The 23979-nt window shown below is 41.8% G+C and overlaps 2 protein-coding genes across 3 annotated transcripts; one reads left to right on the top strand and one right to left on the bottom strand.

Moving 5' to 3' along the window:
• The first annotated feature begins 2429 nt into the window (after positions 1 to 2429).
• On the top strand, positions 2430 to 9513 carry LOC311289532 (uncharacterized protein). 2 transcript variants are annotated; one of them, XM_084407608.1, is made up of 5 exons: positions 2430 to 6825; positions 6935 to 7013; positions 7105 to 7359; positions 7459 to 7776; positions 8906 to 9513. In XM_084407608.1, the coding sequence occupies exons 3-5, from the start codon at positions 7129 to 7131 to the stop codon at positions 9194 to 9196; spliced, it is 840 nt and encodes a 279-aa protein (XP_084263734.1). In that variant the 5' UTR covers positions 2430 to 6825; positions 6935 to 7013; positions 7105 to 7128; the 3' UTR covers positions 9197 to 9513. The 2 variants fall into 2 exon arrangements, with proteins under 2 accessions (XP_084263734.1, XP_084263735.1); XM_084407609.1 differs by lacking the exon at positions 6935 to 7013 and having other exon boundaries at positions 2430 to 6219.
• An 8488-nt stretch (positions 9514 to 18001) lies between these two features.
• On the bottom strand, positions 18002 to 23359 carry LOC311289940 (tripartite motif-containing protein 16-like). Its single transcript, XM_084408221.1, has 6 exons — positions 22719 to 23359; positions 21516 to 21611; positions 21195 to 21428; positions 19042 to 19195; positions 18853 to 18906; positions 18002 to 18638 (listed from the first exon to the last, which is right to left on the bottom strand). The coding sequence occupies exons 1-6, from the start codon at positions 23289 to 23291 to the stop codon at positions 18082 to 18084; spliced, it is 1668 nt and encodes a 555-aa protein (XP_084264347.1). The 5' UTR covers positions 23292 to 23359; the 3' UTR covers positions 18002 to 18081.
• Between the last annotated feature and the right edge of the window lie 620 nt (positions 23360 to 23979).

The following is a 23979-nucleotide window of genomic DNA, read 5'->3' as shown; positions in this document are numbered from 1 at the left end:
GATGTGGTTTTGCGCTTATCGCAACATAAATGCAGCCAATTTCTTCATTAAGGATGCAAATTGTTTTTGACAAGAGAACATCAATGTTTATATTCATATCCTAAGGAGAAGTCCTCCTCAGGCGGCTACTATAACATAAAGGTAGGTCTTTGGAGTCTGAGACATATTGAACTGACACTCAATAGAGCTCAAAATAGTGAACTAATCCAATCATGAGAGTGTCAGCATCACTTCCTAATTATTTAACATTTTAAACAAATTATCATTATTAGTATTATTCTATGTTTAAGTTTGAAATAAACAGAGAACATGGGTCCATCCTTTGGCAAGAGTAGTAGTCACAATCTCAACCTGTAGCTAATGTATTTGGGGGGATATAATATTCATATGTTAAGAGTAAAAAAAACCCCACAATTGTTCACTTTTTCGACATGTTACTTTTTGTGATTAATAGTTAATTGGTTATTCTTTCTTAGTTCACAAGTAGTTCTCAATGAGGATTTATTTCTTTAGTAATAATCAAATACCTACCAAGGAACTACCTTTGTACTAAATTAGCTATTACTTACTGCTTAGATAATATTGCTTCCATATTAGTTAATAGTATTAAGTTCGCTGTCAGTGCAGTACTACCTATTACTTCCTGCATAGCTACTTGTTAAAGCAACAACATGGAACTTTTCCTCTGCGGTCGCCCTACAGGTTGGAAGCGGAATTGTCCATTACCGCTGTCGTAAAATGATGTACGGTTACTGTCAACGCATTCTCATCCCCAAATCGTCACTTTCAAACATTCTTCAATATCCGACGCACGAAGCACCCTTAGCGTCAATATGAGACGCTTCGGTTATGGGTAGGTTTAGGTCTGTGGTAGGGTTATGCGTCTCATATGGACGCTAAAGGGTGCTTTGTGCGTCAGATATTGAAGAAATTTTGAAAAAGTCAGTATATGACGACTTGGGATGAGAACGGGATGTTACTGTATATGAAGCATGCAGGTTTTTTTCATATGGGCAATGATAATATTATTAATCTTCCTCCTTTCATAATTTATACATGTTTAGTAGACTAAACATTTTAACTCAAACATTTGCGATTTGCATGTCGATTGCAATGCTCAAATCTGAACGAGAATGATAGCGATAGCATCCTAACCATCTAAAACTAGCATGTTAGTGTTTACTAGCTACCAGATTGATAATTCGCTCATCTACTAACGTTAGCTGATTCATGAAGATAAATGGAGGACCAGATAGTTTCCGTAACGTAGCCAGGCAGACAACAGATTAGAAAAACTAAAGATAGTATGCAAGCAATTTACTTACTAGTTCAACAGCATGACGGCCAAGTCAGCATCGGTCTGACGATAAGCTCACGCCAGCGAGCAAACGCTCGACCAATATTGATCCTCGTCCTGCCTTTCAGTTTATCACTCTCCCTTTTCCTCTTCCGACTCTACTCCGACAAAACCTTGGACTTCTTACGTTTCGCTGCTGCTTCAGCCATGACGAAAACAGACGCACGAAAACAAACGCGCTGGTTGGCCTGTCACGGCCGAATTTGAGGAAGTGACGTATGCCGTAAAGCAGTCGAATTTTGTAGTTCTTTTTGAGCTCTGGTTACTACCCGCACCCCGAAGTTACATAGTGCCAGTAAAAGCGATACAGACCCCGTCAGGCTCTGGCAGACGTGTCATTCAACCTATCGTAAGTCGATGTACCATCACAAGGGTCTTGGAAATATATTATGAAGGTTGAAAAACTACATGTTGTTACTTTAACTACGGACCATTATTCTAAAGTGTTACCGATTATTGTAAAGCTATTATGGGTGGTTGCCCTGCACGCTTAATAAACAAACTACAGCTGGTCCAAAATGCAGAAGCTAGAGTTCTTACCAGAACCAGGAAGTATGACCATATTAGCCCGGTTCTGTAAACACTGCATTGGCTCCCTATTAAACATTGTATACATTTTAAAATATTGCTGATTACTTACAAAGCACTAAATGGTTTAGCTCCGCAGTACTTAAGCGAGCTCTTAACGCATTATAGTCCTTCACGTCTATTGCGATCTCAAAATTCTGGCCAGTTGATAATGTTTCAAAATCGACTGCTGGCGGTAGATTCTTTTCCTATTTAACACCAAAACTTTGGAACAATCTTCTTAACATTGTCCGGGAAGCAGACACACTCTGCCAGTTCAAAACTAGACTAAAAACACATTTCTTTGGCCTACCTTACACATAACTCCTGATGTACTCATTACATCATAAGAAGGATGACGTCTACGGTAACATTAGTCTCTCTGTTTATCCCAAGGTATACCGCAGTGCGCCAGATCCAGGCCGTATCCAGATCTGATGAAGGACCAGCACCAGGCCACGATGACAACGCAGTCCAAATCAGATTTCAAGTAGACAGTATGCAATGGTACTTTAACACAGCCTAGTTCAATCCCATGAACTAGTAAATCTGTACCAGAGTATGTTTCGGGTGAGAATGGTAAGGTGTCAACTAGAATAAAGGACTGCGCTGCCCCTGTATCTCGTAGAATGGAAACAGGTCGGCCAGGTAAGACAGCCGAAAGAGAAACATAACCAGTTAACAGGAAGGGTTGGTAGCCAGAATTCTGGAGCTGGTGAAATGAGTGGTCAGAGACAGAACCAGCTTGAGCAAAAGCTACACTTTTTCAGCAGCAGTCTTTTGTTTCCATGCTTTGCAGTCAGTTATTGTTAATGTGTTGTATTGTTAATAACAGTTATTGTGACCTGGATCCAAGCAATAAAAACAGGCACGTTTGCGGTCTGAGCGTTTCAGCACAGGCATCTCTTTCTCTCTCTGTTTTCTCAGAGGAAAGAACAGGTGACATTATTCTCTCTGTCTGGTCATTCACAAAACTCTGGTGTCTAAACTGTCATGTAAAAGAAAATACTGACCTGTGTGTAAATGCAAACTCATCAGCTACCACTGAAGCTTCAGAGAGTGAACTTGTTTTTTGCTCATTCAGATGAACTACAATGTTCTCAGGAATGCAGTTTTTAAACTCTTCAATCAAAATGAGTTCTTGCAGTTGTTCAAAACTGGTAACCTTACTAGCCAGACACCATTTCTCGAACAGGGCTCTCTTTTCCTGTGCAAAAAGTTTGTTTAACTGTTTTTTCTGTGCCTCGAAAGCACTGACGATATGCTTCGGGGACCAGTTCGTACACATGCAACACTGTAGCTTTTATGGTTTCATAATTCAAGTACTGTTCAATTGGTAATGCAGAGCATACCTCCTGGGCCTTACCCACAAAATTACATTGAAGCAGTAAGCCCCACATATCTTTTGGCCATCCTACTTTGAAGCAATGCGCTCAAAGGCTATGAAGTAAGCATCCAACTCAGCTTCTCGAAATGGAGGCACTAGTCTGATATACTTTTTGACACTGCCACAGTAAAGCCCTGTACGATGCTCACTTCAGTAAAAAACAAAACAAAAAAAACATAGTATACTGTAACTGTAATTGTTGTTACAGTAAAATACTGTAAAATATTGTATACTGTAATTGTACACTAATATATATATATATATATATATATATATATATATATATATATATATACACTCACCTAAAGGATTATTAGGAACACCTGTTCAATTTCTCATTAATGCAATTATCTAATCAACCAATCACATGGCACTTGGTTCAATGCATTTAGGGGTGTGGTCCTGGTCAAGACAATCTCCTGAACTCCAAACTGAATGTCAGAATAGGAAAGAAAGGTGATTTAAGCAATTTTGAGCGTGGCATGGTTGTTGGTGCCAGACGGGCCGGTCTGAGTATTTCACAATCTGCTCAGTTACTGGGTTTTTCACGCACAACCATTTCTAGGGTTTACAAAGAATGGTGTGAAAAGGGAAAAACATCCAGTATGCGGCAGTCCTGTGGGCGAAAATGCCTTGTTGATGCTAGAGGTCAGAGGAGAATGGGCCGACTGATTCAAGCTGATAGAAGAGCAACTTTGACTGAAATAACCACTCGTTACAACCGAGGTATGCAGCAAAACATTTGTGAAGCCACAACACGCACAACCTTGAGGCGGATGGGCTACAACAGCAGAAGACCCCACCGGGTACCACTCATCTCCACTACAAATAGGAAAAAGAGGCTACAATTTGCACGAGCTCACCAAAATTGGACAGTTGAAGACTGGAAGAATGTTGCCTGGTCTGATGAGTCTCGATTTCTGTTGAGACATTCAGATGGTAGAGTCAGAATTTGGCGTAAACAGAATGAGAACATGGATCCATCATGCCTTGTTACCACTGTGCAGGCTGGTGGTGGTGGTGTAATGGTGTGGGGGATGTTTTCTTGGCACACTTTAGGCCCCTTAGTGCCAATTGGGCATTGTCTAAATGCCACGGCCTACCTGAGCATTGTTTCTGACCATGTCCATCCCTTTATGACCACCATGTACCCATCCTCTGATGGCTACTTCCAGCAGGATAATGCACCATGTCACAAAGCTTGAATCATTTCAAATTGGTTTCTTGAACATGACAATGAGTTCACTGTACTAAAATGGCCTCCACAGTCACCAGATCTCAACCCAATAGAGCATCTTTGGGATGTGGTGGAACGGGAGCTTCGTGCCCTGGATGTGCATCCCACAAATCTCCATCAACTGCAAGATGCTATCCAATCAATATGGGCCAACATTTCTAAAGAATGCTTTCAGCACCTTGTTGAATCAATGCCACGTAGAATTAAGGCAGTTCTGAAGGCGAAAGGGGGTCAAACACAGTATTAGTATGGTGTTCCTAATAATCCTTTAGGTGAGTGTATATGTATATGTGTGTGTGTGTGTGTGTGTGTGTGTGCCATGCCAAAATGTTTATCGTTTATTTATTTTTCCAGCATGTACTTACGGCGTGCAGACTCTGCATCTAGCTGTAAGCTTTGCAGTTTGATATCTTGGTGAGCCTTTACTTCAACAGCACAGAGTTGAACAATTTGAGTCTCATGCTCCTGCTTTTTAATAGGTAATTCAAGCTTTTTTAATTTAATATCTGGTAAAGAATCCATTCTAGATTTAACAGCCATAGGACTAGTTTCAGATGAAACATTTTCTTATTCCTCCTTCTCCTCCTCTTCTTCAGTCTACGAATTAGCTGGTAAAATACCAGTGCTAAACAATTCAATGTACAGCTGATCCTTTAAAACTGCCTTTGTCAAGTCTTTAGAGACAGAAATATTATAAAACTCAGCAATCAACACCAAGTCTTTTTTACAGCAACAATCAAAAACTTCTACTGATGGAGCAAGGGTAAACTCAATCAAATCAAACTCCATCCCTCAGAGTACAACCACTGCCAAAAACAAAAAACAGCAGACAACTTTTTAGTGTTATACAGATCCCGGACGAGCCCCCAATTTTCACTGTTACGTCCCAGGGGTAAGGTTTTGTCTAGGGTAAGGGAGTAAAAAGTGAAAAGCAAAAAAAAAAAAAAAAAAAGGCTTGGGGTGAGTGAGTGTGCCCGTCCCCTGCCCTGCACGGCAGACACATCAAATGTCAGTTCAAAAATGTATTAACAAAATATATGTATAATTGACTAAGTAAATCGAAAGGAAGCAAAGCAAACTTCAGGAGGGGATAAAGCCAAAATTACAAACATAAGTACCCTCTGACTAGTTAGGGAGTAAAACTACATAACCTGCCAAAAGAAAACAAATAAACAACAGAAAAGTACACTAACTGCACTTATGGCATCTAACCCAGAGGTGCCACTGGTCAGTACCCTGGATTTGGAAGCTGAAAGTGACTTGGGGGATGCTAATTTGCCCTTCAAAGAAGAGGAAGAGTGCAGCAACGCTAGCTGTAAGGTGAGAGTGGGGAAAATGAAGCTCCAGATATCATATTTAAATCATAAAGTCAACACACTGACCTGCTCCCTGCAAGATCTTACCCAGCAGTACCGCGTGTTGCAGAGGAGGTCGTCATCCAAGGGTGGGGGCAGGTTGAAGCAGGTGACAAAAAGACTCCTCTCTTCTCTCGGATCTGACGGTGAGAGTGGTGACCCTTCTGCCCACACTGAGGCTTCCAGCATGCAGCCCTCCTGTGATTTGGAGACCTCCAGCACTCAGGAGCCAGAAGAAAGCCAAGGCCTACATGGCGGAGGGAAAGACAAAACTAAGCACCCTTGTCTTCCTAAATGAAACTGGCAGGATTCACGCGTAAGCAATTTTCTTATTATGTGCCTTTTGTAATGATGTTTTAAAATACTGTTCATAGAGTGCATATTCAAGCCTCACTGAATGTCGTCCAACCTGTAACTTTTTCAGTGGTGGCTGGGTAGGCTGTCTGTGTACAAGGCCTGTTTTACATGGGAGCATCCACAGACAGCCTACTCAGGTGCCACTGATAAGGTTATGGATGGGATTCTGTTTTGGACTTGGTGTGTTTTGGGACAAGTCATCCAACCTGTAACGTATTCAGTGGTGGCAGGGTAGGCTGTCTGCTGACAAAGTGTGTTTTAAAGGTCAGTTAAACAAAGGATTGTTCGAAGATAGAGTGCACTGTTTCAGAGAGACTTTGAAAGGGATGCATGTTGTTTGTTTGTTTGTATGCAGGTAGGTCAGCTCCCTGCGCAAGATGCACATGAAAGAGAAAACCATTCAGTACTATGTGCAGAATGTGTCTCAATTCATAAATAACATTACGGAAACTCTTCCACTGTCCTGCTGCCTTTCTAAGACAGTGTTAAGACGGTGTTTTTTCGGCGGGAAATGCAAAGCATAAAGAAATCACTGAAGAGAAAAGTGGCCATGCACCGGACTTCGGTGAGGTTAATGAAGGAACATAGGGTGTTGAGTAAATCTACTATTTTGAAGTGCCTGAGTCTGGCAAAGCAGGCCATCCCCGAAATACTGAGTACGTTTTTTCTTTGAGGGTGTCTTTCAGAATATGACCATCCAAGAGGTTAAGGAGGCCCAGGAATCCCCCTCAGTAAAGTTTTTTTTTGATCAACGTGAGTGTATGACTTGCTTTTTATGCATCAGGTGACCATACTTTGTTTGATTTCTGGTCTGATTTGACCTGTGTTTTTTTTGTGTCAACAGATAAAGAATCACAAGACTAACCAGATGTGTGGCCCTGCCCAAATTGCAGTGAAGGCAGAGGAGTACGAGTGGATGCGGTGTTTCCTGAACATTAAGCGCAGACTTCCGGGTGGGAAGAATGCGCTATATTTCTTTTTTAAGTCCACTCCCAATCCCTGCAAAAAGTTGGTGATGTACTTTCAAAAGGCTTGGACGTCAATGGGCCTACTCAGCAGTCCGAATTTCACGGACCTTCAAACCTCCATAGCCAGCCATGTAAGTTTTTCTCTCGTTAGGGCATGTTTCAGAGACATTCAGTTAGATATTGTCTTATCATATTGCTTTAGTTTTTTCCCTCTTTCTCTGTCTTTTTAGGCAAAATTCACTCATTCGGCTCAGGATCGCATGAAAATATCAAAGTTCATGTGCCATGATCTACAGACGGCAGACAAATTTTATGTAACAAACTTGTCGGCCAAGCAAGCTTTGGAGCACCGCATGCTATTTGAGGCTACATTGGAGGGTGAGGAGAAGACTGCAGCGGGGAAAAAGCGAAAATGCCCCGCCCGAAAGACAGATAAGCCCCGCAAGAAGGAAAAGCCATCTGAACAAACCCCAGACCTCACATCAGGCAGCACTACTCCTGAGGAGACGGAAGTCAGGTGCCAAGAGTCGAGTCCCGCGACCAGCCAGGTAAATAGATATCCTGTAAACATATTGGCCCTCATTTATCATTCTTGCGTAGAAACGGGCGTATATATTGGCGTAAGATTATGCTTACACTCCTCTCATCGCCTGATTTATGAAGCTGTGCGTACCTTTGAAATCCAGGTGTACGCAATACCTGCCCTTGATAAATGCCGCGGCTGAAAACGAGCGTCATTAGAATAACACGCCCCTATATATTCAAGTCTCCGCTCCCCCCACGCCCTCATTTTACGCCATGGACACACGGAAGACGGCAAAGAAGAGAAACTTCTTTGAGAAAGAGAAAGCGAAACCAGTGAAGTGGAAAGAAACAAAATTGATTTCTAGATTTTTATTATTAATGACGTTTATTGTTATTTAGAAGAAGAATGTCGTTATTATTATTATTATTATTATTATTTAAAAGAAGAAGAATGTCATTTTTATTATTTTGTCAGTCTGAATTATTATTTTTTTTGGTCATTGAAAGCCTTTCATTACTAAACCCCGTGCACACCTGCCGGGCCTAACCCTGGCCTAACCATCGTTTCAAAGAATAGTACAACGGGGAGCGCGTCGAATATAAACGCCTCGTCCGTTTGGGGAGGTGCGCGCGCAGTCTGCGGAGACTCGCGCTGCGGAGCCAGGCGAAAGCATAAACAAGGCTTGAAACGTCAGGTAAAGCGCACAGGCTCGCAACTTAAGGAATACATATGCCTACAATTCAAATGCTTTAGTAAAGTCACACAAATTAAACATTGAAGTCCATGTTGCACAAAAATAAACACTTAAGTTTATAATTACTATGTTGTTGTTTTTTTTTTTACAGTGGGTCATAATATATCATATCTTTTAGTTTGTCAGTGCGTTGTGTGGTTTTAGAAATTGTTTTTCTGCGCATTCCCGCACTCGAAACGTGCGTACACCACCTCCTGAGCTGGCGTAGGATTTGAGCGTGCCGTACGCCAACGTCCATATTGATAAATCTCAAAGTCACCATGGTTTTGGGCGTACGCCAGGTGTACGCTGGAAATTTGGTGTACGCACTTTTGATAAATGAGGGCCATTGAGTCTATAATACTGTATTTATTTGCACAATGATGATCAATCCTTCACCATGTCTTTTCTTTGGAAGGGTGAAGCGGGGATGTCCAAAGGCAAGGTATCAGGGCACAGCGGAGAAGGCGAGGCATCCACCTCTAAGCCACATTCACAACTCCCCAAATCCTCGAGGCAAAACCCGTGTGTTTTGATTACCCCGCTGAGGTCTTCCATCAAGAAGAGATTTAGAGTCAGCCATATCTCACACTTAAAGTCGACCCTAAAGTCACCTCAAAAAGTCAGAACAGTAAAGAAAATGGCCCAGCAGAAGACTGTTAAATTGAAGGTGAAGCGAGCAATCGAAAAGCGACGTGGTAAAAAGTAAAGCCTTTTCACTTCCCCCCCCCCCCCCCCCCGATTGACCAGTGCGTAATTTCTTTCTCTATTTTTCTCTAATGGACATTCACAAGGAGTATACAAAATATGTTTTGTAAAAGACTTTTTTAGTTTAAACATTACATTATTTTCTTTAATCTCTTTTTATTTTATTTATTTAAAAAAATGCTTAGTTTTAACATTTAACTCTTTTATTAAATTTTTTTAAATATACGTTATATTTTATACGTTTATTTATTTTATTAAAGTGTTCAACTAATTCTTGTGTGTGATTTGATTTTCTAATAAACATGTTTGCTGTGTGAACATTTTGTGTGTCATTTTTCTCTTTTATTATTGTTGGTTAAATACACCATAGTCACTTATATAGGTGCTCAAGATCGCCCCCAGAGGTGTCCCCACAGCACCTATGGGCCAATCTGGGGCCCTAGTCGTCGTTTAGGGGAAAACATTCAACTTGCCATCCAAATAAGCGTGAAAGTGGCATCCACAAAAGGGGTACGGTCCATCGCACCACCTATGTGTCATCAAATAATCAAATATTGCACAGCCTTGATGCTACACAATACAACACTAAAAACAAAAGCAGGTGAGGGACACAACACTCTGGAAGGCAAGCTTCAGTTCGAATATCCTTCCAAGCCTCTTTTAATCATGCAGCTTATCCAGCATAACAAGCAGCAGGTGTGAGCTATCGCCTCTCTATGCTCTCTATGATCTTGGGATGACTACTCTGGTTAAAATTTTTGAGCCAGAGAGACAGACGCGCTCAGCAGTCACAGTTCGTTATTTGTTCCACGTCATGTTTTCTGTGAAAATGTAAAGTCGATATCCATACAATAACAGACCAGTGTACATTTTATAAATTATTCATTCAAGAATGTTGTGCAAATTTACTGCAAGAATAGAACCGTGAACCTTGCGTACTTTTGAAAATCCAGCCTTCAGTTGATCCTGATGAGCGCTCATTGTCACAGTTGTAAACATGACAGCGTTCTTCTTCCACGATGGGTTTCGCGTCACGGCATTTAAGGTGATGCGTTCTAAAATAACGCTCACCTTGTGTAGGACATGCAATAAGTCAGGAGAGGTGTCGTATTTGGCCAGAGAATGCAAAAAATGTGAAAAGAATTGCTGAAATTTAAAGCTGGTTTGTAGCATACCAAGTATACAGACTACCTTGCTGTTAGTTAGTAGTGTTATATTATTGTATTTGGGTTAGGTGACTTAGGTTTTATTGTGAATTTGTTCTGTAAATTTGTTCTATTTTGTATTTCGATTACTTATATTTATATATTTACTCAAAAATTTGGTAACACTTTATAATAACTGCATGCTATTAATCATTAGTTAAGCATTACTAAACAGTTAATTCATCATTTATAAAGCATTAATAGACATTAATTATAATGCTTTATAATGACGAATGAACTGTTTACTAATGCTTAACTAATGATTAATAGCGTGCAGTTATTATAAAGTGTTACCCAATGCTTTTTACAATGCAGATTGTATCAAAGCAGCTTCACAGTAATAACATGAAAATAATACAACAAAGTTTGTTTCTAGAAGAAAATTGCGTCATCATCCACCTTAAGTAAGGCAGATCAATAATATTGTTGAATAATTAAATGTCCCCAACTAAGCAAGCCGAAAGCCAAGGCAACAGTGGCAAGGAACCAAAACTCCATCAGGTGACAGAATGGAGAAAAAAACCTTGGGAGAACCCAGGTTCTGTCGTATTCTCTAGTCTATTGCGTGAGTAAAAAGCACACACACATCCATGACTACTTCCTAGCTTCACATTTATTCAACTCAACCACAATGCCCCCTCCTGGGCAGAAACAGTACTCAGGATCTAAACCATGTAACATTATGTTATGTAGTACACTTCCACTACATAGATTATCCCACATCTCCCCTTTTAACAGAAACAATAATAAAAAAAAACAATGACCTATTTTTCTTAGTAGACATCGCTTAGAGAACAACTCAACGAAGAGCAATAAACAATATCTTTTGTACAGATAAACATTACCTGAAAACTGTTCATTCCAGGCTACGAAAAGTTATGAAAACACATTATCAACAGATACACGTGTATATTTTTTTTCAACATACATCAGCAACATTTCTCCTTTTTTTTTTTTTTTTTTTTTTTTTGCCATTGAAGGGGAGTAGTAAACTGCTTGACTACTGAAAGAACAGTCCCCTGAGGCTACAATGGAGTGACTATAAATCCAGTCTTTTAGGTTTTACGACTGGCCTCCCAGATCTGGTTCTGGTTACTGCTCCTGTTGGACTGACAGAATATGTTTGGGGTGCCAGTGCATTTTGTGTCTCTGTACTGTTCTCGGACAACTGGGAACCAGCATGGGTGTCACACCCACCCTCCTTTACATCCATAGGAGAGAGGAAATGACGGTTCCTACGAACAGTTCCATGAGGCACATCCACTTGGTAAGAACGGGGTGTTGGATGTTTCTCCACCACAGTTCCAGTCACCTTTTGATCTGTGACCCACACCTTATCGCCAGGTGAAAGCTTATTCAGGTCTTGCACTCTATGCCGTTTATTGAAATATCTCATATCTGTACTTTTTTTCTCTCTCTCTCGAACACTTATGGCGGTGCCATCAGGTAACAAAGGGTCCAGCAGTCTTGGGAGGGTTGGCACCGTAGTACGAAGACGGCGTCCCATGAGCAACTGGGCTGGGCTGTACCCATTGTGAAGTGGAGTTGACCTATATGACAGTAAGGCAAGGTAGGGGTCTTGCTCTTTTTTGAGGAGGTTTTTTACGGTCTGTACAGCCCGCTCAGCTTCTCCGTTGCTGCGTGGATGCTTCGGGCTACTGGTGACATGTCTGAATCCATAAGCACCTGCGAACTCTGAGAAAGTGCTGGATGAGAACTGTGGCCCGTTATCACTCACTAATGTCTCCGGGATGCCGTGGCGTGCAAAGATAGACTTTAAGTGCGTAGTGACATCTGCAGAACTGGTGAGTGAAAGATTTGCCAACTCAACATAACGTGAATAGTAATCCACAACTAAAAGATAAGTTTTCCCTTTCAGGACAAACAGATCTGTCCCTAGCTTTTGCCAGGGTCTCTCAGGAAGATCCGATGGGATCAACGGTTCAGTGTGATTAGTGCGCTCTTTAATGCAAGCATGGCATTTCAGAACCAGCTCGTTCAACTGCTGGCTAAGTCCCGGCCACCACACACTTTGCCGTGCACGTGCTCTGCATTTAACTACGCCTTGATGCCCTTCGTGGAGCCTGTCGAGGACATCATTCCGCAATGCAGAGGGAATGACGAGTCTTGTACCTTTCAGAAGAAGACCGTCATGAACAGATAGGTAAGCTCTCTCAGACCAGTAAAGCTTCTCAGTCCCTGTACAACAACCTGACTCAGGCCATCCATCCTGACACATTTTCATGACATTTGAGCAAACACTGTCTGATTTGAGGTGCTCTCTCAGGTTGTCCAGGAAAGATTGACTTGCTGGGAGATGCTCCACAATGCTGTCCACGTAAATGTTAGTGCTCTCCATAAACTCGTCATCCACGATTTCTTTATGAGCAGGTAGCGGAGCACGTGACAGAGTGTCAGCAGTCCATAAGCTCTTTCCAGGAACATGAGAAATCTTGTATGAATAGCGCATTAGTCTCATACGGAAGCGCTGGATACGGGGAGGTAGGGCATCCAAATCCTGGCCACCAAGGAGACTCAACAGAGGTTTATGATCGGTTTCCATATCAAAATGTTGACCAATCAAAAAGTCACGAAATCTCTCACATGCCCAGGTCAGCCCAAGGGCCTCCTTTTCTACTTGTGCGTATCTTTGCTCGATAGGAGTAAGAGACCGTGACGCGTAGGCAACAGGTCTCCAATCGACACCTTCTTTTTGCAGCAGGACTGCTCCCAGTCCATACGATGATGCGTCTGCAGATACTTTGAGTTGCTTGTTTGCATCGTACAAGGCCAGCACTGGAGCAGATGACAAGTCTTCTTTCAAGTTCTTAAAAGCTTTAACCTGTTCTTCCCCCCAGAACCAACAATTTTTCTTGGACAGGAGATCTCTGAGTGATTTATCTTTTTCCGCCAGATGGGGAATGAATTTTCCCAGCTGGTTGACCATTCCAAGAAAACTCCTTAGCTCACTGACATTTGTTGGCTCTGGCATCTCCTGGACCGCTGCGGTCTTGGCTGGGTCTGGTTGCACTCCTCTGTCTGAGATAATGTGGCCAAGAAACTTGACTACACGCTGCGACAAGGCACATTTGTCTAAGTTAAGGGTGACGCCAGCATTTTCCATCTTTTGGAGCACTGCGTGAAGGCGCACATCGTGCTCCTCTTGAGAACGCCCCCACACCAGCACGTCGTCCATGTGACAGACCACACCGTCCAGGCCCTCAGTGACTTCAGTTACCATACGATTTTGGAAGTGCTCAGGTGCCGATGCGATACCGAAGGGCAAACGATTGAAGAAATACCGCCCAAACGGTGTGATGAAGGTCGTCAGTTTGGCAGACTGCTTTGCTAGAGGTATTTGCCAAAATCCCATGTTTGCATCTAACTTGCTAAAAACACAAGCTCCCGCTAACAACCCAAGAGTCTGTTCAACTGAAGGAAGTATGAATTTCTCCCTTCGCACTGATTCGTTGAGCTTTGTTAAGTCAACACAAATGCGTGGATCACCTGACTTTTTAGGCACCACGACAATGCCTGCACACCACTCTGTGGGCTCTTCCACCCTGCTTATGACCCCCAAACGCTCCATGCGTTGTAGTTCAATTTTTACTTTTGGCATGAGTGGCAGAGCGATGCGTCGTGGGGTTTTGAGGGAAAATGGCACTGCTCCTGGGCTCAGTTCAATGGTGTAAGGCCTCTGCAACAGTCCTAGCCCACTGCACAGCTTTGGATATCGTTCCTGTAGTGTGTGAATGCTTACGCCATCGACACGTGTGACAAGACCCAGTTTGGTGATGGCGGGTCTCCCCAGCAGTGGTGAATGAAGACTCTTAACAACATACACATCCTCCAATATGTGCTTGTCTCCTTTCAGAAGCAGCATGCTTGAAACTCCAATCACGCTAAGTGGTGAACATCCAGGTCCAAGTAAAGGCTTGGTCACTCTCTGGAGTGCTGGTTTGTTGCCTTCTTTAAATATCTTGTGGAACACATGGTCTGGCATAACAGTGACATCAGCGCCTGTGTCGATTTTGAACTGTACTTCACAGTCTTTTATTTTAATATCGACCAACCAGGGGTCACCCTCGGCAACCACAGTGCCTAAAAATATGTCAGGGTCTTGTTCTTGAATCTCATTCACCTTTCTGGATGAAGCACACACCTTTTGGTAATGTTCCCTCTTCCCACAGGCATGACAGAGTACCGTATTTGCAGGGCAGTGCGCTTTCGGATGAAATGGGCTTTTTCCACACTTGTGACATTTTGACTGTGACTGTTTAAATTTGTCTTTTGCTCCATGAGCATTTTTGACTCTCTGCCTGCTTTGAAATGGCTTGTTTTTACTTATGACTCTATCAACAGAGTCAGTTTTGGCATTAATGCATTCACCACGCAAGTTACTCTGCTGCTGCTTCACTGCCTCAGTCTGTCTCGCCATATCAATGGCCTTTTCCAGCGTTAGATCTTTATCTAACTGCATTCGCTCTGACAGACGTATATCATTTAAACCAACGACTAACCTGTCTCTGATTAATTCGTCGTGCAGTGTCCCATATTTGCAGTGCTCAGCCAAGGAATACAGTGCAGTCACAAAGGAGTCGACTGGTTCGTTTTCTCCTTGTTTTCTCATGTTGAAACGTGCTCTTTCATAAATTACGTTTTTCTTCACAACAAAAAACGCGTGAAAGCCCTCTTTCACTGCGTCATAACGCTCACTGTTTTCATTCGTCAAATTCAGCCCCTTCAAGATGTCATCCGCTTCATCACCCATACAGTACATGAGTGTATTTATTTGATTGGCTTGCGTGGAAGTATGGAGATTACTGGCCTGACGGAAACGTTCGAACCGTCGGATCCATTTTTCCCATTCGGTAGGTTTGGAGAAGTTAAATGGCTCAGGTGGCTGGATGCTGAACGTAGCACACGGGCTCGGCGCGGGCGGCTCTCTCCCCCCGGCAGCTGCATCACCTAGAGCGCGTTGTCCTCCTGCCGCTTGTTCCATGACTTTGCGACTTCCAACTTATAAAACTTCACTCTCCTCCGAAACAAAACTTCTTCCGCAAGCTTAATAGAGTATCCTACTCTGACACCATGTCGTATTCTCTAGTCTATTGCGTGAGTAAAAAGCACACACACATCCATGACTACTTCCTAGCTTCACATTTATTCAACTCAACCACAATGCCCCCTCCTGGGCAGAAACAGTACTCAGGATCTAAACCATGTAACATTATGTTATGTAGTACACTTCCACTACATAGATTATCCCACAGGTTCAGTCGCTCAGTTCTCCTCTGGTCAACGAGCAGTGTGTGTGTACAGTGTATGATTATGATTTAGGCAGCATTACAGGTCAGAAGTCAGATTGGATTGAGGTAAAAAGATTATGTTGAAACTAGAGAGATTTTGTCGATAAATGGTGTGGTATATCAGTAAACATTTTGAAGCGCTAATTTTTATTACAAAAAATTAACTGGTTGGAAACCTGGCTAGTGACTGAATAAATTTATACGACTAATATACTAATTCTAAAAAATAACTAATTCTCTTCTAAGTTCTCTATGTAATTGTACGAACAGGTTGTATCGATTTAATCACTTTAAATTATTTAAAAACACAAACCTTTCTTCACTAGAACAACAGATGCACGAGCTCAGTGCAGCCTTATGACGTAATATCAACACACAAATAAAAGTTCTGTTACACGCTTAAAAAATCATAGAAATTAGAATACAGAAAACAGATTGAAACGAGATAAAAAATTAAGGATTCAATTATATGTAAATGTAAGCAAGTGTGAAGTGATCAAACTTACACTCACCTAAAGGATTATTAGGAACACCATACTAATACTGTGTTTGACCCCCTTTCGCCTTCAGAACTGCCTTAATTCTACGTGGCATTGATTCAACAAGGTGCTGAAAGCATTCTTTAGGAATGTTGGCCCATATTGATAGGATAGCGTCTTGCAGTTGATGGAGATTTGTGGGATGCACATCCAGGGCACGAAGCTCCCGTTCCACCACATCCCAAAGATGCTCTATTGGGTTGAGATCTGGTGACTGTGGGGGCCATTTTAGTACAGTGAACTCATTGTCATGTTCAAGAAACCAATTTGAAATGATTCGAGCTTTGTGACATGGTGCATTATCCTGCTGGAAGTAGCCATCAGAGGATTGGTACATGGTGGTCATAAAGGGATGGACATGGTCAGAAACAATGCTCAGGTAGGCCGTGGCATTTAAACGATGCCCAATTGGCACTAAGGGGCCTAAAGTGTGCCAAGAAAACATCCCCCACACCATTACACCACCACCACCAGCCTGCACAGTGGTAAAAAGGCATGATGAATCCATGTTCTCATTCTGTTTACGACAAATTCTGACTCTACCATCTGAATGTCTCAACAGAAATCGAGACTCATCAGACCAGGCAACATTTTTCCAGTCTTCAACTGTCCAATTTTGGTGAGCTCGTGCAAATTGTAGCCTCTTTTTCCTATTTGTAGTGGAGATGAGTGGTACCCGCTGGGGTCTTCTGCTGTTGTAGCCCATCCGCCTCAAGGTTGTGCGTGTTGTGGCTTCACAAATGCTTTGCTGCATACCTCGGTTGTAACGAGTGGTTATTTCAGTCAAAGTTGCTCTTCTATCAGCTTGAATCAGTCGGCCCATTCTCCTCTGACCTCTAGCATCAACAAGGCATTTTTGCCCACAGGACTGCAGCATACTGGATGTTTTTCCCTTTTCACACCATTCTTTGTAAACCCTAGAAATGGTTGTGCGTGAAAATCCCAGTAACTGAGCAGATTGTGAAATACTCAGACCGGCCCGTCTGGCACCAACAACCATGCCACGCTCAGAATTGCTTAAATCACCTTTCTTTCCCATTCTGACATTCAGTTTGGAGTTCAGGAGATTGTCTTGACCAGGACCACACCCCTAAATGCATTGAAGCAACTGCCATGTGATTGGTTGATTAGATAATTGCATTAATGAGAAATTGAACAGGTGTTCCTAATAATCCTTTAGGTGAGTGTATAATATCAAATACAGAGCATTTGTGATTTTCTCAATCAAGGATAAAGTCAAGAGAAAAAAAGATTGGAAATGTTTAAATATTTCAAACTCATTCAACATTTGTAGATCAAAATCAAATGTGTGGTTTAATATATTAACTAAAACGGAATCCTTATCACAATATATCCATCTCATTCCATCTCAGTTTCCCCCAGAATATAATGTCAATAAATAAATTAAAATGCATTAAATAAAAAAGTCCTGTAAAGGATTACAGTGACCATCTGAACGTAAAACTTACATACAAATATTTTAAAATAATTTCATCTAAATGATAATGAAATCTGGTTAACATGTCCCTGGATTATCTTAATTAAAATTAGAGTTTTAATTAGAGTCAGATTTCCTTTATTGAAATTTGATTTACAAAAATAGTTTTACCCCACATAAATCCTGCTATGAAATAATAGATACATACTGAAAAGTAACAAGTCCTTCGTCTATAAGGATTATATGAAATGAACATATGGTCTGCCTTTGATCTTATCGCTAATGTCTAATTTATTTGTTGAAACTTGGAAGCCATGTAAAGAACATATTTTTATTTTCCATTAAACAACATTCAATATAATACAATATTTAGCTCTACAGTCTATTCTGATTCATCAGAACAGTTTCACTGATGATCCAATATAAACAGTAAACCCAGGATAGAGCGGTTGTGTGAATGTGGTCTGGACTGTGTGTATGAGGCTCATCGTGTCAGAGACGCTGTAGAAGGACAGAGTTCCTGCACTGTGATCCACATACACTCCTATTCTCCTGTGATCCACATACACTCCTGTTCTCCTGCTGATGGGCTTTACAGGGAGTTTAGTCTCCATGTTACTGTGTCTGAATGAGTAACCGGAGGAAGAGCAGAACAAACTCCAGGACTGATCATTACGTCCAAACTCACACTCATTAACCGATCCCTTCCTGCTGATGCTCTTATATGACACTGATATATATACAGCACCAAGCACATCTCCACTCCACTCAATCTCCCAGTAACAGCATCCACACACACTCTCTCTACACAACACCTGCTCATAATGATCAAATCTGTCTGAATGATCAGGATACGACTGGACTGTGTCAGTGTTATTAATCACTCTGTTCTCCTCAGACAGACGGAGGCGTTTATTCACTGTGTTCAGATCCAGAGTGAACTGATGAGAATCTGATGGAGAGAAAACACATTGGAATCAGGAATTATGAATCTGTCTGATCTTTTAATATATCTGAACTCTTCATGTTCAATATATCAGCAGTGTCTCAGTACAGTTTACCAGATATCCTGTGCAAATCATCATTTACATGATCAACTCTAAAACTTTTCTGTCATGTTTTCTTTCATCTTCTACAGGAAGAACATGAACATGAGTTTTTCTTACATTGTAGGAAGTCGTTCCTGGTCCTTGTCTTGGGAACAATGCTGGTGGAAGTGACTGTGGAAATCAACAGACATGAAGAGTGTGATTATCATGTCAAGAGAAAATGATCCCTGCATCCGTTCTTAAGACATTTCTAATATGATCTTCTACATGATATGAGATGATGGAGGATCCTTTCTGAGACTTTACCTCTGTCAGAGAACAACTTCTCTTTGCAGAAATCCTCCAGTTTGTCTTTCAGCTGACGGACAGATTCTCTCACGGCATCAAAAAAGGAGAGAGGACTGAAGGGATTGTCATTTCCGTCTGTAGATTCAGGAGGAGCTGAGAAAGACTGGAAACTCTACAGAAAACATAAATCAAAGCTCATCACCTCCACACTTCAGCCAATTACCTGCTCTACTACTGTCAGATTTGTGCGGCTCTGGTTGATCTTTAGGATACTAAAACAATTTTAACAAAAATATTTAATTGATTTGCAAGAGATTAATTTATCAACTAATAACATATTAATCATCTACTAATGATCTGTTTGATTATTTACAACATATTTATCTTTTATTAAAGGTGCTATAAGCGATCTCACGCGTTTTTTAGGCTAAAACATTTTTTTTCACATACCGCAAACATCTCCTCACTATCCGCTAGCTGCCTGTCCCCTGAACACACTGTAAAAAAACACGGCCTCTGCAGACAGCTCACGCTCCACAAACTGCAGCAAAAACAAACTGAGCAACAAACAGAGCGACCCGCACCACGAAACATAACAAACTGTTCCAGCCAATAACCGACAAGAATGATGTGGGGGTGGGGTTCGGGGGTTAGTGCGCGGATGAGGAGGAGGGAGAGTCTAGCTAGCCTCCGTTTTGTTTGATAATAATTCAAACATCAACAAAAGGGTTACGCCAACCGAGATCGCTTATAGCACCTTTAATCATTTATGAACATACAGTCATGTTTTGTAAATGATTTGTTCAACATTAACTAATAACTTAAATTGAACATTATTATAAAGTGTTACCCATTATCAAAATCAAATGCATCAGTCATCATCTCAGCTGTAATGCGTAAACTGAAATTATAAAATTATAGAGCAAGGTGTCACAGTATAGTCAAAAAAGGAAAGGAGGTGAGGATCTAATTGCAGCACAGGACACAGGTACTAAACACAGCAACAGAAACGTAACTAGTTTTTGTTTATGGATTCCCCGGCTCCACCTCTGGCCACCTCTGGAACTGGGGGCTCGGAAGACATAGCCAGATCCGGTGGGAGCAAAGACGAAGGAGGAACCGGAGGGAAACAGGCTGGACGGGACCAGCGAAGACAAAGGAGCCAGGAGGGCCAGGGAAATATTCGGAATCAGAAAGTCCATTAGGCCTGGTAGGACCGGTGGAGAAGAAGAGACCTCAGGGGTGAGAACATAGGCAGGAGTCCATTCCAGAATATGTAGGTCAATGAGTGCTAGCTCCGGGACCACCCTATTAGGGATCCTCCTCCTCTTCACCCACTGTGAAGGGGGAACCACAGCTGGAGAGTACCAACTCCACATACTCACAGAATATCTCAGATATAAATCATATGTGTGCCAATGCGACTGTCATGTAAACAGGCAGATCAGAATTTCTGAGGCATTAGGCATCGTATCCGCGGTTTAATGATGAGAGCAACCCCAATGCGCATCTGCAAAGGGACGGATGGCCCGACGAAACGTTGTGTCGTCGTAGGAGATGAATGTGGACACACGGTGACACAACATATCAAAGGTTGGCTTGCTCATCCTAAAATTTTGGAGCCCGCCACGATCACATAAAAGTTTGTATCTACAGCACAAATTTTATTTCTCGTGCCATTTATGCCAAAAATAGTTTTTGCGTGCATATGATATGCACTTTATGGCATACCCAAGGGATTTACAGTGTGTATCATGCACGCAAAAACTATTTTTGGCATATAAATGGCACGAGAAATAAAATGAGTGGTATAGATACACACTTTCATGAGATCGTGTTGTAGGCCTATGTTCCCACCAGTCCTGAGATCTCTCTCGCACACAATAACTGAAAACTGAACTCCTCCTCTGCCTCAAAATCATGGTGATGTTTGGCGAACTTCGCATATATCGCAAAGCTAGTATCAAGCATATTTCACATCTGTCCATCTGTGCAAAAAAAAACCTTTAAGTACGTGTGATGTAAGTGCATGAATCGGATATGGGTCACAATTGAAAGAATGTGTAAATGGACAGTCAAAAAAATCGGATATAGGCAACAAATCAGAACTGGGCATCAAGACCTGCAGTGTAAACGAGGCCTATGATCCTGTTCTTCTAGATCTCTGTTACCTGCAGGAAATGGATGTGATGCTGTGTGTGTGAAAGCTGCTCCAGCTCAGCGTCTCTCCTCCTCAGATCATTGATCTCCTGCTCCAGTCGCTCCAGTCGCTCTTCAGCTCGACTCACTGCAGTCTTTTCCTGATCTCTGATCCGCTGTGTCGCCTCAGAGCGGCTTCTCCTAATGGAGCGGATGAGCTCAGTGAAGATCCTCTCACTGTCCTCCACTGCTGTCTGTGCAGAGCGCTGTTAGGACACACATCACAATCACACAGTGAGCTTCAGTGAGTCCTGACTGAGACTTCTCAAACTTCTCTTCTTCTCCAGACTCACCTTATGAGACGCCACAGCCTCTCTCAGCTGCTGAAGATCTTTCTCTCTCTGCTGGATCCTCTGCTGGAACGACCTCTGCGTCTCCTTCAGCTGCTTCTGCACCACAAATCAATAACAGAGATGTCAGTTTATACTGCTGTCACTATATCTGTCAGGCTTCTGTCACTTTGGTCTAGTTTATTCTTGGTTTTGTGACAGAGCCCTGACACTCCTGTATTGTATTGTCTTTGTGTGAGCATACGGTCTCTTGTCTGTGTGCCTTGTTTCATGTTCGAAGTGTGATGTTCGTTGTGTATTTCATTCATGCGTTGTGTGTTTGTATTCTGTTGTGAGTGCACAGGATGAGCATTCGCTCGTTCTCGTGCACTCTGTCTTGTTGTGTAGGCATGCGGTTTCGAGTTCGCTCTGGCCGTATGCTCTTCTGTCTGCGTGTGGTGTTGTGTTCTGTGCAGCACGCGATTTATGTTTAAACTCATCATGTTAAAAGTTAAATCCAGTAACAGTAGAATAAATATCCAATGGCAGCAGGTTCAAACTCATTAAAGGGATGATAGATTAGTTTCTCCACCATTGTATATGAATTTACATGAAGCATAAGGCCTCTTTCACACTGCAAGCATAAGTATCATAAAAGTGAAACTGACACAGATGTAAAGCCTCACACTGAGTGTTTCTGCTGCGTAACAGTATTTAATAACGGGCTTATTTAGTAACGGGCATCCCATTTCCATCAGTTTATTTTAGTTCAAGTTTCATTTGAACCATTCAAGTTTATTTTAAAAACACAGAACTGAAGCCAAAACCTGAAGTAAAGCTATAAATGACTGAGTTTATATGGACTGAGACAGATTTACTGAAAAGAGAGTGTTTTTGTCTGTTGTTGCATTTAACTTGTGTTATTCTTGAGAGTGATATATTTTGTCAAACAACCAGTGAATATTTTACATTATTTTATGTTACTTCATCAAAGTCTGTTTTACAAAAGTTTGTGGTGATGGTGGTAAATATGTTTACGGTACATTTTCACCATATTTTCTGTTAAATTCAATGCGGAGCACAGATACGCTCAGCAGTGAATGTCCACTTGCAGCTTCTGTTCACTTCTGCTGACGTCTGCAGTGTGAATGATGTTACCTGATCATATGGGTGCCCATATAAATAATGTCAACTTTATTTCATCAGTGTCTAGTTTAAAGTTCATACCTGTTTCTCTGTCCTCTGAGCTGCAGCTGATACAGTGTCGTGTTTTTTATGTTCATCCATCATACACAGCACACATATACACTTCTGGTCAGTGCGGCAGAAAACCTCAAGGAGCTTGTCATGTTTCTGGCAGATCATCTCCTGCAGTCGTCCAGTGGCATCAGTCAGATTGTGTCTCTTTCTTTTAAAGAAACTCTCATGTTGTTCAAGGTGATTCAGACAGTAAGAGTTCAGACACCCCAGACAGGACTTGACGGCTTTGCGTTTTCTTCCATTACAGACGTCACACTGCACATCTCCAGCTCCAGCGTAACAGTCAGCAGGAAGTTTAGTCTTCTTCAGTTTCTCCAGCACTTCAGCCAGAATGGTGTTTTTAGCTAAAGCAGGTCTTGGACTGAAGATCTGTCTGCACTGAGGGCAGCTGTAGACTCTCATCTGATCCTCCTGATCCCAGCGGCCTGTAATACAGATCTTACAGTAACTGTGTCCACAGGGAATGGTCACTGGATCCTTCAGGAGATCCAGACACACTGAACACAGGAACTCATCCTGAGAAACCCTGGCTTCTGCCATTTTACTGCATGAACACTGACACAAACACACAACAGCTCAACTGCACTTCAGTTTCATTTTCTCTGAACAGAAGAGTTTCCTGTTTCCTGGTTCTGTGTTTGAGTGATTGTGTGAAAAACACGTGTCTGCAAATCTGTAAAGCAGGTTCCTCACTCCTGGTGTAGTGGGTTTCCGTCTGCGTTGTTTTCTTCTTAATAGAAGAGATCCCACACGATGATGCAGTTGTCATGTGATTTACTCTCGGCTTCTCTCAGTTTCTGTGTCAAAATATAACAGACCCTATCAGACACTTCTAACAAGGAAAATCTCTGGTCCATGCCTCTCATCACTATGACATCCCGTGAAAGTGAGGGTGCCCGGAAATTACAGTACATCAGCTTTACCCACAGCCTTACACGACATACAGTCAAACCAAAAAAATATTCTGACACCTTCAACATTTCTCACATTATCAGAGTTTATTTCCTATAGTTTAGAATAAAATATGACAAGAACTCAGAGTTATCAAATCAGTTGATATTTCCCTGGTTTTGGCCATCCTTCTGAATGTCTCACAAATGAATTAGGTTGAATAGCTGTCAACTGTTAAATTTAAGTACACAATTAGATAATACCAATTTAGGCCAACCAATTACCAAGCAATGCTTAATTTGGTCCAGTCTGTGGTGTAAAAAGGTCGCATTAGCAA

Source organism: Rutilus rutilus (assembly GCF_951802725.1).
Source record: "Rutilus rutilus genome assembly, chromosome: 4".
Lineage (NCBI taxonomy): Eukaryota > Metazoa > Chordata > Actinopteri > Cypriniformes > Leuciscidae > Rutilus > Rutilus rutilus.
This window is presented reverse-complemented; position numbering and strand designations above follow the sequence as displayed.

What these genes read in the sequence shown, in the direction of transcription:
- LOC311289532 (XM_084407609.1), top strand. Translation starts at nt 7,129, where the DNA reads ATGTGTGGCCCTGCCCAAATTGCAGTGAAGGCAGAGGAGTACGAGTGG. An exon ending in AAACCTCCATAGCCAGCCAT is followed by an intron (nt 7,360 to 7,458) that starts GTAAGTTTTTCT and finishes CTGTCTTTTTAG; the next exon opens with GCAAAATTCACTCATTCGGC. An exon ending in CGAGTCCCGCGACCAGCCAG is followed by an intron (nt 7,777 to 8,905) that starts GTAAATAGATAT and finishes TTTCTTTGGAAG; the next exon opens with GGTGAAGCGGGGATGTCCAA.
- LOC311289940 (XM_084408221.1), bottom strand. Translation starts at nt 23,291, where the DNA reads ATGGCAGAAGCCAGGGTTTCTCAGGATGAGTTCCTGTGTTCAGTGTGT. An exon ending in AGGCTGTGGCGTCTCATAAG is followed by an intron (nt 21,429 to 21,515) that starts GTGAGTCTGGAG and finishes GTGTCCTAACAG; the next exon opens with CGCTCTGCACAGACAGCAGT. An exon ending in CAGGAACGACTTCCTACAAT is followed by an intron (nt 18,639 to 18,852) that starts GTAAGAAAAACT and finishes TCTCTCCATCAG; the next exon opens with ATTCTCATCAGTTCACTCTG.